This window comes from Enoplosus armatus, chromosome 6 (genome assembly GCF_043641665.1).
Source record: "Enoplosus armatus isolate fEnoArm2 chromosome 6, fEnoArm2.hap1, whole genome shotgun sequence".
In the NCBI taxonomy this organism is placed as follows: Eukaryota; Metazoa; Chordata; class Actinopteri; order Centrarchiformes; family Enoplosidae; genus Enoplosus; species Enoplosus armatus.
In genome coordinates, this window is record NC_092185.1 from 2138928 (window position 1) to 2153010 (window position 14083).

A 14083-nucleotide genomic window follows, 5' to 3' on the forward strand; every position below is an offset into this window, starting at 1 on the left:
TCACCAAATGTGCAATTCTGTGTTCAATTAAAGGTCCTACAGTTTAAAAGATAGGGTTTGAGTTTGTTTTTTTTTACACTTGTATGCATTTGTAAACACAAATATGGGAGGAAATAGGCCGAATAGTCAGAATAAACCATAGTTTGGGATGCTGGCCAAGTGGCCAACATTTGGGATTTCAGTCCCTTGGTGCTCTTAAAAGATCCTGTCAGTTTTTGTGTTTGTTTCTTTTTTTAGACTTAATGCCCTGCACAGGCAAGCCTCAGCAATACCCAGGCCAGTACAGAAAAAGGAAAAATACATTTTACTGTATTGTTTCCTTTCCCAACAACCACAGAACATATTTTACAAATCTATCAACTCGACTTGGTTACTTATTTTCCTTTTTAAAGATGTTGTCCTGCACTTTGATCAGCTGTAGAGTGCATTGCTGACATCTGCACTTTTGCACAGCAATTAGAAGCAAAACTCTCACTCAGACCCAGAAGATCAAATCCTAAATTAAAGGGTAGGTTAACAGTTTTTGAAGTCTGTCTTAAAATAATAGTCAAGTGCTAAAATATTTCAAATTTGATTGATTGACGCTGCCATAAGAAACATGGAATCTAAGGTTTTAATATATCTCACTCAGTGTAAACATTTTTGCAGTATTTGTCTTGGCTGCAGTTGGCTTTTCTCCATACGTGGGCTTTTCCTCCTTTGTATGGCTCCTGTTGCCATATATGGACTTAAAGCATATGGCTGTCTTGATTCAGGATCTTTAGGTGGTGTTTAGCCTTGGTTTTGGTTATCTTAGTGTAACTTGAGGCCTGTTGAATCTCCTACGTTTAAAACAGCATACAACCCATTGTATTGGATGTTTAGTGAACCCTTGGCAGTTAAGGGGCTCTGACCTTTTAACTATGGACCAGTGACTTTAACTACCAAGCTTCAATCTGTCAGAGCATGCATTCCTACTGTGTGCAAAATCAATGATGTACAGATTAACGACTTTGGTCAGAACATGTGACATTTCTGCACAGAATTAAGCTATCAGTGACAACAGGTGCCAAAAGACGATGACCTTTCTTTTCATGCATTTAGTGTCCGCAAGCTGTGTTCTTGGCAAAGTTGGCGCTAAGCTCTCCTAGTCAAATGCTTAATGAATGCAGCCACATTGTCATGGCCCGCTGGTGTTAGCACAGCTGATAAGACAATCTTGGGCCATGGTGCTAACATAATGCTAACAGAGTGAGAGAAAGCCAGAGGAAGAGAGCGAGAGATGTGTCGGGCTGCTTAGCATGCCAAATTCCTCAGCTGCACAATAGTGCTAGGCTAGCCTGAGCCCCAGCACAGCCAGTCTTCTCCACCACAATGGGAGGGGAAGCTCAGGAGAGGCCGGTGACGCCTGGGGAGGGAAGGAACTCACTCAACCCTGGGGCTGTGATCGTTCGATGAATGGATGCTTTGAGAAGGCGCTGTGTCATTTTAGGACCACAAAACACTCTTTGCAGCAATGTTTTTCTCATGTTATGGACGAGGGATACTCTTAACTCCTTCCTGTTGTAGGCTAAACATACATAGATTATCAAGAATGGAAGATGCCCCAGTTTGGCATCAGCTTTGGGTTTTTGAGGGTTGCTCAGGAAAAACAAGCAGTTTGATGTCGTCACCATGGGATAGGAGAAAATAATTGGCACGTTAATCGGTAATGAAAATTAATGGTTTGTTGCTGTCCTGCACAGTAGCACACAGATGTGTAAGTCAACTGCTTGCCAATAAGTAGTGTGAGTCACACGTCATCTCGTTATAAATAACTTTTCGCTATTGTTTGACTTTTTTTGGTATGTGGTCCGCCCGGCTGCTTGGTTAAACAAGTGCATTGTGCTTGCTGTGAGTGAGCTGATCAACTTCAATGTTGTGAACATGCTGGTAATGTAGCCCGTGCCGGTTATTTGACCCAATTGATGCCCTTGACTCCAAAATGAGCACAAGTAATTATTGGCTGTGTGACAAATGACAGCCGATCAATAAGCAATCAAAGCTTGGTTACAGCAACAAGGCCTAGGGAAACCTGAGATAAATTAGCCAATTAACAAACGAAGATGACCATAGGGCTGCGGCTCAGGAGGAAGAGCGGGTCATCGGGAAATGCGTTGATATAAAAGTGCTGTTTAAATGAAGTTTATTTACCTGCGTCATAACACAAGTTACATGTAAATAAGATTTTTTATGTCTCCTCTGAGAACTGGCTCTTCATTTTCACTTGACATTGACAATAATATCATACATAGACATCACATCAGACATCCATATCAAACAATAAACAATATTGGATATAGATTCTACCTACATGGATCTCAGAAGTATTGTGACTGTGTGCAACATGCTCTCTTGATTCATGTAGGTGAATAATGAGTTTTTGTACGAGAGTTAAATATTTCTGGTCTTTGGGTTTGCTAGTATAATCAAAATGTTTTTCTAAATTATATGCAGACTGCTTTGAACCTGTTTGATCACCTCTTGATGTCATTTATCCAAATGCTTTTTCCCCCTTTTTAGGTGTTTAAAGATTTGCTACGAAACCCTTTGCGCCACACTGACTTAAGAGCTGTCACACTCATGGCACCTTCCAGTTGACAGAATGGCCCAGATATCAAGTGGTAATGGGTTCAAGCTGGATGTCCCCCAGCCTAAGGGGGTTGTGGGTAAAGAGGAAGCCCTCCGCATGGAGGAAGAGGCTTTAGCAAAATTGCAAAGGGAGAAGAGACACACTCTTTCAGCTTCAGCACCCTCATCATCATCTGCAGCATCCTCATCCTTGTTGAAACCAAAACCATCTAAATCTACCACTACTGCTCCTCAACCTTTACCCTCTACTCATAGACCAGAAAAGGACCTCATTGTCTTCCCAGAGACCAAGAAGCAGGCAGAGAAGGACAAGTTCAGGGATATTGATGTGGACAAGCTGACCAATGAGGAACTTGAAAAGCTCCTTCTAGATGAAAACTTCGGGGCTAACAGCAAAGTGTCCCGCCCCTCGTCACTACTGGGGTTTAACCTCAGTGCCTCCTACCCTGGCCATCCGTGTAGCTCCTCTCCTTTCCAGAGCAGCCAGTGGGCACCTGTCCTGTCCACTCCATCTAACTCTAATGTGTCCACTCCCACCCATCAGCCTACCCCAATGTTCCCCTCTGCTCCATTCCACAAACCAGGCACATTTCAGAATGGCTTCACTCCAACCATGTCACCGTTCATGGCCATGTCAGCGCCACAGCCATCCTTCATGGCCTTCACTCCCATCCAGCCTGCTGCAGCCATGGTCTTCCCGCAGCCAGCCGTGGACCCAGAGATGGCCAAACTCTTCGACAAGATTGCCAGCACCTCAGAATACTTGAAGAATGGCAAATCGGCCAGCACTGACCCAGATTCCTCTCAAGTGGGCACCGCTTCTCTGGCACCCAACCCACCACCCCAGCAGCCAGCAGTGATGGAATCTTCTAGCATTAGCCGCTTTGACTGGCTGGATCTGGACCCACTTACAAAACGTAAAGCTGAGAATGAGGAAGCATCCCTGGCATCAGGAGGCACTGCAGAGACACTACCAGGAGTTCCTGCAGGGGATCCTTGGGATGCAGTGCTTGAGACTGAAGGGAACAGTAGTAGCAGCAGCCCCCCGCTGGAGACGAAAGCATCTCTGTCAGTTCGCTCACAGCACAGGAGAGCATCAACAGGAGCTGCTGTCACTAGGAGTCACTCGCTCAACATCCCAGGGACCTCCTCCCAGCACAAACCAAACAATCAGGTAGGATCACAGTAAAAGCACCTTTTAGATTTCAGGGAAAGTGTGCAGGCCTACAGTACACATTTTGCCATGAAAATTGTTAACATGAAAGCTTTTCACCCCGTTGTCCTATATGAACACACAGTTACAACAGCTTCGGTAATTTTACATCAGAAAGCTCTGTCTGTGCTGTCCTCACTGGTTTGAAGTGGGCAGGGCTCACGATGACACGATTTAGCAATATTTGAATCAAAATGTAATGACAGTTGTGGGGTTGTTTGATGATGTTGTCGAAACCGCTGCGAGCCAAATCTGATCAAGCCACACCCAGAAGAAGAAGAAGAAGAAGCAGATTGGCGGAGCTAAACTTGTAATACCTAAGGCTGAGTTTTTCTGAACTTTGGATATCTAATGTTACAGAGAAATACTTACTAATACTACAGTCCCAGGACCCTGGTATTATGGATGCTGGCTCAATTGCATGGCCTGCTGGGAGACTTAAATAAAACAGAGCCATGATTAATGTTATTAGTCACACCTGTGTCCTGTTCTGTCAAGCATTCTGTTTCACATTCACACCTGGCCACTGTTAGCCACTGTTAGCCACTGTTAGCCACTGAACAGTAAAGTAACTAACAGCAATCTGTCTTTGCACACTATTGACAACATAGGCACAATTATGCATTGCACAATAAATTACCAAATAAAACCTAACTTCTTACAACATGAGCAAGTGGGAGTAAAGTTTAGTCAGAACAGATGCTGGTGGATCTTCTTGTTCAACCAAAACACCCATCAAAGTCTTACTTACAACTGCATGTGTACTCCTCAGTCATTCACTAGCACAAGCAAAACATCCTCTTTACTTCTGCTCCCTGTAATTAAGTTTTTCACTGTGGTTAGCTACCCACTTTTTCACCCCACAATTTCCTCTCAACCACATTTTGTGATTAATTTTGCCATGCAAGACATGAGTGATCTAATTTCTTGTGATGAATATTTAGAACATTCATTTGGGACAGTGCTGTGGGCCAGTGGCATGGGATATTGTTGCCTCTAAATCTTTATTTCCCCTAAAACTAAACAACCATCTGTCATTTGGCTGGCAGCTCTGACTTCAGAGAAGGCGAGCATTTTAGTCTACAGCAGTACGACCATACTGAGGTCAAACATGAACTTGTCACCATGTGTCTTCATCTTTATTCAGTATTTGAGAGTCAAATTAACTATAAGTCGGAAATCTTCTGCCTGGAAATGAGTGAGTAAATGATCTTACTTCAGGATGTTTGGACAGGGAGACTCATTGTAAGGAGTACTTTAAAGGTCTGGAAAGGCTTCTGTTGCACATTGTGTCAGTTTTTGTGCAGTTTTCAAGACACCCACTTCCTGCTCATTGTGTTTCTCTGTGTCATGACCAAACAATTAGCCTCTGTGGTATGTTTCTCACACCAGGGTGATAATTAACCGTACAACACTGTACAAGGCCCTTACTTCCAGAATTCCCCATGGTTGTGGAAAACCAGAAAATGTGACACAATTTGAACACAATGTTTGGAGAGATTATGGTACAGTACAGTCAAAATGAAAAGGAAAATAAATCTTGTGGAACAGGTCATAAACATGACCAGCTGAGGGCAGTTTCAATGTACTGTTCCAGGTCTTTCAAGTCCACGTGGGGGACTCTACAGACTTTGCCACTCATCAAAGGCAACTTGTCCAGTCTGTACACCCAGCTGTGTCTTCCAGGGTTGAGGAATGTCTGTTTCTTTGAAAGGATGAAATGGTGTTTGTTTACACTTGCCTATGTGTTATGACTAGGTTAAAGCCTGTGTTTGCTAGTCAGACCACCATGTTGTGTAAGTTGAGCCTTTTTAGCTCTGTGTTCTTCACATACGTCCCTCTAAACTGTTACTGCATCCATTATGTCTGCAGTCTTGTTGAGATGGTATGTGTGTTTGCTGCCCCACAGCAGCACCAGAATGACCTATGAAAACTTGCTCATAAGTCGCTGTGACAACTCGCCTCTCATTTAGACTCAGGGGAGGGAGATGCTGTATTTCCATGAAGTTTGGATACCTGTGGCATGCCGTACTTTTGATTAGATCCTGTGATGCGGGAAGACAATAACTATCTGCTTCACAATAAATTACTTCCAGTAGTTTGTGCGAGGAAAGTTTTTAATATGAAGCTTGAAATGTTAAGTTTGCATACCAGTTGCTTAACGCTGCAACCACAGCTCCAACAGCTCCAACAGCTCCAACTGCTCCAACAGCTCCAACTGCTCCAACAGCTCCAACTGCACGGCAAAGAGAAGAGTCAGAAAGCAGTGAGGCTGATGTCTGTTAGTTGGGCGTAAGAACAGGAACATAGGAGTGAAACTAGACTTCCAACCTCAGAGACGATAATACCAGGAGCTACTAAACCACATAACAAGTCTTTTTTTTGTTGTTTTGCTTTCTCTTAGTTGCCTGCATGGACCACACGTATTTAGCGAATCAGTTTACAGTGATGACACAGCTTGGTTGAGGGCAGAGTGTTGTCGAGGTCTGGCCTTGCTTTCCAAGAAAGACTAAAATATTGTCGTCTCCTGAAAATAGTTTTTCTCTTGCTTCCCTTGAAAGACCAAACCAAGGTTTTGCATGGTTTCTGACTACATATGCGTTTACATTTTCAAAGCGTGCGGTTATGGTGTAGATTGTTGGGTAGTTTTCTTACCATTTGAAACAGCCTCTGGTTTCAATTAATTTCACTGTGGAATAGATTAACTTACAAAGGCTTGAAACTTGCTTTAGGTAGTTAGACCTTGGTCGTGATTGTGTCTTGTTTTATTGTTGTCAAAGTTACGTTATTGTGTGGTGCTATTGTTAAAAATGTAGACTCATTTGAAAAGTCTAACGATGACTCGTGGTGCAATAATACAGTATGCTGTTTGAGATTCCAGAAGATCAATTATGAGAGCATAAGCAAGAAAATCAAACTCAGAGGACATACAGAAAGCTTTAGCACAATGTGAATCTGACAGGTTGACTTGCTTTAACAACTATGCTGTTAAGAAGCCTAGTATTGTTATACTGTTATACTTAATTATTACAATAGCTGATTGTAGAGCAATTACTTACTTACTATTACACCAACTTCCTCAATAAGTGTCAGCAATGACGGTAAACACCCACCTCTGTACAACAGATAACTGTGTGTAGGCTGATCAGTTAGAGACACTGGTGTTGAGTTACAGAACGTATCCAGACATCTTAACCGTTGCTCTAAAAGCTTAATGAAACCCCCCACTGCCCCGCAACACATTCTGAAGTATTGGTTCAAGTCTTATTGTGGTTTCAAGTGTAAACTGACATGTTTGTCCAAGTCACATAAATAATCAGTCCAAAAACATTGCATCTCCACTAGCGTAGAAAAAAAATAAATATTTGAGTCTAGCTTAGGAAGCAAACACTGCCATAACCTTGACAAATGTGGAGAAATTGATTCTGGATACAATCTTGTTACCAGTTACATATGTCACATGCTAATGGGGTCAGACTCACCATCTATAGCCAGACTTTGCTTAGCAGGTGGCCTAACAGAATCCTTGCTCCAGGCATGATTGTAATTTCTTTGCCCTGTTGTTTCACTTGCAGTTATGTGCTCCAAGAAGTTTTTTTCAGTTCCATTATTTCCAAGATGAGTGTTTGGATGGCTGTAAGTCAGTCTGACGTTGCCAAACCTTGTTGTGGTTGGCAGGATTGTAGTGTAAGATGTGGTCGTGTGGGCAGAGGGGTGTAAAATGGAACAAATGAGCTTGAACTTGGAGGTTTAGTCAGAACCGAGCTATCTACTGAGTCACACCACCTCTACTGTATGTCTGTTTTTCTTCTTGTAGTCTTTGTCGTGTATTTGCCTCTCGTTCCCTCTGTCTCTTCTTGTCTTTCAGTTTTAACTCCTTTCTTTCTTTTACTTTCTGTATTTCCTATCTCGTCCTCGTCCTCCGTCTTCACCTCTCTCACTTTAACCGTTTCTGTCTACCTTTCTTCTCCCCTCCATCAGTCTCCCTCCTGGGTAATAATCCCTTGCTTTGGCCTTTGGATATATAGCTGTAGGTTTGTTATAATCAGCAGTCAAACAAATAGCTCTATCTGCAGTTCAGCCGTCACACCTCACAGCACCAATGCCTGTTCAGACCTGGCTCTTACTGTTTGCAAAGCACCACTGAAAGTTCATGCGTCATTTACCACACGTCGCCATGTCTGGTTTGAGACAACAACCAACATTCATATTACTTATCCTCACAATTGTTTCAAGAAGTTAAAAGTTCCACTTCATTCAGTGTTGCTTGTTTGTTTTGCTTCGTGTAGTAGATCTTCAAATCCAGGACGAAATGGTAAGGATTTTAGTCAGATATGTTCATACATACAGTAGTCTGGACTGAAAGATCTCTAGGTTTTTATTATATAATAATAAATATATTTTGCACATTCATTCCTCTTCATTTTAAACAATGTACAGCTCTTTATTTAACATATTTTAATTGTACATTTTTATATTCTTGACTCTTGACTTTTATTCTGTTTTTATTTTGACCGTTATGTACCCCAACATCAAGGCAAATTCCTTGTATGTGAAAAATAAACGTGTTTCTGGGTCCGATTCTGAATCCAGCCACAAAGTCTTTAACTATGCAGGGAGATGAAAGCCGCTGGAAAATGTGAAGCAGATTTGTTTGTTTGATTAACAGGCTGTTGGTCTATTTAATTAACACTTTTTCAGTAACACTAATACGGATGATGCGCAGTATGAGTGTGGTTAATGGAGATTAAGATGTTGTAATGAGCCAGTCGACTAGATTACATTTGGGTAGTAGTGTTAAAACACGCTGAAGTATTTTGTTCGCTCTTTTGTTGCAGAGTGAGTTAGCATGTCTGTGCCTGTTTGTTCTTGCACTGCTCCTTCAAAATGACCTGCGGGCTGATTTTTATCTGAACTGGCAATTTTATCTGAATATGTGCTGTGATTTAAGATCACTGTGTATATGTGTGAAAACTACAGTATGCCAGCATGCACTGTACATTTCTCCATCCGAATCCAGTGTCAAATGTCTCCTTCTCCTGCAGACTAATGAACCTCCAGTAGCTCTTTAACATCTCTCACACCTCCACACCAGCCCACACCAGACTCGGCCCCATTTTCTTTTATTATCGTCTAATTACACCTTAAGCACAAGCATGAGATGCTGCAGCATACTTAACACTCTTTAAATTTACTTCCACCAGACAGATTGCAGGGCTAGACGATGTTGTAGTGCAGGGATGTGGCATGGATTCCAGTTAACTGTGTGACTCACTGGGCAAACAGTTCTGCGTTTCCTAACCTCTGACCTTGTTTACTGGCAGAAAACAGGAGCTGCATTGTGGAAGATGGAGTGAGGAAGCAGGTAGAAACCAGATACTAATGCACATAATAAAAACCTTGCTAACAAGTTTCGGAGAAAACCATTCCTGTGAGGGTCAAGATTGGTGAGAGTCTTGTGTGTGTACCTCATCACAAAATAGCGTATTAATCAAAGTGTCTATTTGTCTGTGCCTTTAACCACAATTGTCTAAGCTAGGGATTTCAGTTTATCGCAGAAAGTGTGGGTTAGTTAGCCGCCAGTCGCTTCCTGAATGAAAGAAGAAGTTGATTTGTGTTTTCTGAGCAGCTGGTTCCTCTGATGTCAACCACGGAGCTTCTCACAGGCACTACGTCTCGTGGACAAACCTGTATCCAAACAGAAGTGTGCAGCCAAAAACATTTCTTCTGACAGTTAAGAGATTGCTGTGTTTTCACAGCCCATTAAAATCAATCTTCATCTCTTCAGTATGTGCTGGTTCAGCATGACAGCATCACTCAGTGCTTCCCACACAAAGTTATGTTGTAAAATGAACCCTGAAGCAACTCTAGTACATTTTGCTTATACTGAGTTGAGACTTGCAGGTCATTTGCAGGTTGAGTGTCAGATAAATGCCTGCATGTAGACTCTCTGATATAATCGACTGATTCTGGCTACTGTTAAAAAAAAAAGTTTTTAACGGTTTGAATACTGAAGAACTCTTCTTCTTTTACAGTTAACCGTCATATGTTGCTGTACAGCTTCTCGTTTTTTAAAAACTTTTAGGCTGTTCAAATGTTGACAGTGGCTAGTGAATATTTGAGTGCAGGTTTCTTGTGGACAGTCTGGGGTAATTTCCATTAGGCTGGCACAGAGAGGGACGTAGGTGTCTAATGTCTAGATGCGTACTGTAACTCAATACTGATGTTGGGCTTGGAATTACCACCAGCCACCAGTCGAGGCTGTGGTTAAGCCTTCCAGTTCTGCCACTGTATTCAGTCAGGCCTCCCTGAGTGTGTCTGAGATGCCACAAAGCTCCTCAAGCTAACCATATTGTTGTCTGTTAAACTCGAGGGACAACACAACAGATTGATAAATTCTGAATCATCTAGAACATATGTGTCAAACTCAAGGCCCGCGGGCCAAATGTGGCCCGCCACGTCATTTTATGTGAGTGCTTTGACCAAAAACTACATTTCCCACAATGCCTGTAGACTATGATACCCGCGAAGTGACGGCTCACCGCCAATGGGTGGTGGGTAATGGGTATTTATTGTGTTATTTTTCTGAGTTTTTTCAGAGTTATTTATTATGTTATTTTTCTTCATTCACTTGGATAGTTTGATCCATGATTGATGGAGTTATGTGGGTTTCATAAGCTGACAAATTAAAAGGATTTATGTTATAACAGAGCAACAAACAAACATATTTTTTCTATGCAACTGCAATGTTTGTGACTTGAATAAGTAATAAATTCAGAGTTATTTAACATTAAGGAGGAGTTACATTTATTTTACATTACATTCGATTACATTTAGTTACATTTATAAGTTACATCTGGCCCTTTGAGGACAGTCATTACGCTGATGTGGCCCTCGGTGAAAATGAGTTCGACACCCCTGATCTAGAAGATTGATTAACAAGAATTGTTCATTAATGTTTCATTGTTTGCTTGAACGGGATCTCCATACTGGTTTTGATGTTTGCTGTGTAGTAAAGCGTAGAACTCCTGTGAGTACAAAACAAAGTTACGTAGTAAAATGCTAAACTAAGACTGGAAAAACTGTGAGAGAGAGAGAGAGAGACAGAGTTTCTGTTTACCTTCAGTGTTACACACCAAAACACCTTGTGAGTATCCTTGAGGTCTAACAAAAGAGCTCAATTCATTTCCTTTTACATCAAACATTATCGAAGGCGATTTCGACACTTCGTTTACATCACGGATGTATTAAGGAGAACTGGATACCACAGTTAAAGCATTCACTCCTAGGAAAGTTGCTTACTTGGCAGATGCACTGAAAAGCTTTAGCGGGCGTCCTCACGGTTCTGTGTTTTTGAGACTCGAAGGTATAGTACGCATTGTGGTGCACACACAAAGAGTAATTGCATGAAGAATGAAAAAATAGAGCTTGAGAGAGAAGTTCCAAACATACCTGCTTTCTCATCCCTCCACACACCTGGCCAATCGCTGAATGAAGTGGTCGTGCTTGTCGGACTATAGATTCAGCCCCCCTAATTCTGACGTCTGGGGGGGGGGGGGTTCTGACAAGCACTGAAGCATGCCGACACCTTCAGTCCCTTTCTCCAACACAGGCTACAGCTTAAGAGCAGATATCATTATTCAATATGTCTAGATATGTCTCTTCAGTCAGTGATGAGGTTAAGTTAAAATAGCATGAATAGTTTTATGTCTGTGTCATTTTGTAGAAGCAGGAGTCACATGTTTCATAATTGATTATGTGTCAGTCTGGAGCAGAGTGGGGCCAACTAACTGACGTAGGACACTCAGGGTGGAGGGAAAAAAAAGCCTCTTTTCCAGATTTGAATCTTGCCAATATAGATATTTGTCAGCTCGGTTACATCAGAGCTCTCTGCAGATTTGAAAAGTGTGGAAAAATAATTTTTGACAAGTTCCATGTCTGTATGGAAAAATATGTGAAGGAAATCCATCATGAGAAAGTTGAAAGAAATTCACCTCAATGGTGATTTTTAGATTAAAGCTAGTGTCATTTAAATTCTCAGCTAAAGAGGAATTGTGTAAATCTGTAAATGAGATAACTGTAGCATCAATTATTACACAATGAGGGTTTATAATCCTAACAGACTGTGAAAAGATTCAGCATCACATGCTCTACGACTGACTGTTTAGATCTCTGTCATCCGTCACATACCACAGTTTACTTTCCATGGACCCTGGAGATCAGCCATGTTCAGGGTTCTAATCAAAGTCCTTTATGTTGTACAGTGTGTTCCCGGTATTACAGTCAGTACCGTGACACATCACAGTAAAAGCAGAGAAAAGATTAGTCAACGTGTGAATCATATGAAGCCGTTCTCATGACTTCAGACACCAGGAGCTCTCCGACCGGCCGAGCCCAACAAAATCGATAGAGCGAAACAAAGATGGGGCTGTCGCACTGCACTGCCTGCTGTGTGTGTGTGTGTGTGTGTGTGTGTGTGTGTGTGTGTGTGTGTGTGTGTGTGTGTGTGTGTGTGTGTGTGTGTGTGTGTGTGTGTGTGTGTGTGACAGTCAGCTAGCACGGCCGCATTGGAGCATCAGCCCGTGTTTGTTTTTGCTGAAGCAATCCAAACATAAACACAGCTAATGTGCTCAGTCTTTTTTTCTCGTTGGCTTTCTAATGTTTTCTCTCACTCTCTCTATCATCCTTACTTTCTCTCTCTCTTTTTTTTTTTTTATTGTTTTCTGTCTTTCTCTCTCCCTCCCCGTCCCCATGTCGCCTCACTCTGTTTATTGATTTTTCTGTTGTTGTTTTTGTCAAATATAAAGTATATATTATTGAACCACTAACAGCATTTGAGACAGAAATTGTGCAGGCAGTAACCCAGCCTCCTCTCTCCCTTGCTGGGAGGTGCAGGTGGTTTGGTGTCAGGCTTGGCCCCCTTTCCAAGCTCCATGCTGACTTAGAGATTTATATCTCCTGGTGTTAAGTCAGGTCAGCTCGCTGCTTTGAACAAGAGGTCTTTGCTCTTGGGGCTGCACAGTTATGGTCTGAATGATATCTCAGATTAAACTGCTGGTTGTTGTGATCTTGGTAATTCATTTTACCTTTTAATGGATAGTGCATGAAACAAGGAGGAGAAAGAAAGAAAAGGGTTCGACATGCAACAAAGGTCCCTGGCTGGAACCGAACCTTAGATATTGTGGTTATTTGGCATGTGTCACTCTCGGGTTGGACTATGAGGAGCAGAATTATGTGACTGCATTTTATGTATAGCTGTAACTCAATGAATCAATCAACTGAATATTCATTGGCAACTACTTTTGTTTCTGATTCATTGTTTAAATCATTTTTTAAGCAGAACAGCCGTTCTTTGGTTCCAGCTTCTCCAAAGTGAGGATTTGCTGATTTTCTTTTCAAACGATCTACAAATTGATTTATTGCAATAGCAGCTCATGACAGTATGTTAAACTGTCTGTCATTAAAATAAAACTGATAATCAAGTGTTTCTGCTTTTTTTTGGTTAAATTGAACAATCAAAGTTAAGTTGACCTGACACTGAGGAAGCTTTCCGTGTCATTGCACACGACTCATCAAGAAATCTGGGTTCTAAATCACCCAGAGGTCTTTAAGGGGAGGAATGAGCTATTATTATGACATTCCAGACTTCCTTTGCCCTCTCTCCATTTTCTTCCCTTCCTCTCTCTCCCTCGTTGGGAGTGATGTCAGAGTCACAGATTTCCCAGGCATGACTGAGCACTTCTGCAGACAGCCCAGAGCCTGGCGCAGGAAGGGGCGGAACCCTTTCACTTCTCATTTCCTGTGCCACAGGAAGCGCATTCCTCAGCCGCTGGCAGCAAGACTGCAGTTAAAAGCTGAGTGTAACTGCGAGTTCCCGGCAACAGGCCAGCCTCCAGGAAAGGGAGCTGTCTCTAGATCTGTGTGTGTGTGTGTGTGTGTGTGTGTGTGTGTGTGTGTGTGTGTATAAATAAATGAATAGTATTTTCACCATGTATTGTAAAACGTTTTCCAGAGAAAGCCAGCTCAGCCTCTGGAGTGTATACTTGTTATTGTGTGCACCAGAAAGACCGTTTTAATCAAAATGTACCCTTAAAAAACAGAAACCTTAGTTAAATGTGAAACTAATGCATTTTCACAGTTTAAGAGACAAAGACATAAAATAGCTGGAGACCTCTGCGTGTGTTTCTTTGTGTCAAGCCTTTGCTGACATGTTTATTCACTCTGTAGGATTTATAGCTCTGAGGTGTTTTTAATAAAACC

General features: G+C 41.9%; 1 protein-coding gene across 1 annotated transcript in view; it reads left to right on the plus strand.

Annotated features, from left to right (window-relative positions):
• The window catches only part of pik3c2a (phosphatidylinositol-4-phosphate 3-kinase, catalytic subunit type 2 alpha), a 42169-nt gene that overhangs the window by 1043 nt on the left and 27043 nt on the right, over nt 1–14083 (plus strand). The window contains exon 2 of the mRNA XM_070906659.1: nt 2542–3784. Coding sequence (XP_070762760.1) covers nt 2624–3784 — 1161 coding nt within the window. The 5' untranslated portion in view covers nt 2542–2623. The remainder of the gene's footprint in view (nt 1–2541; nt 3785–14083) is intronic.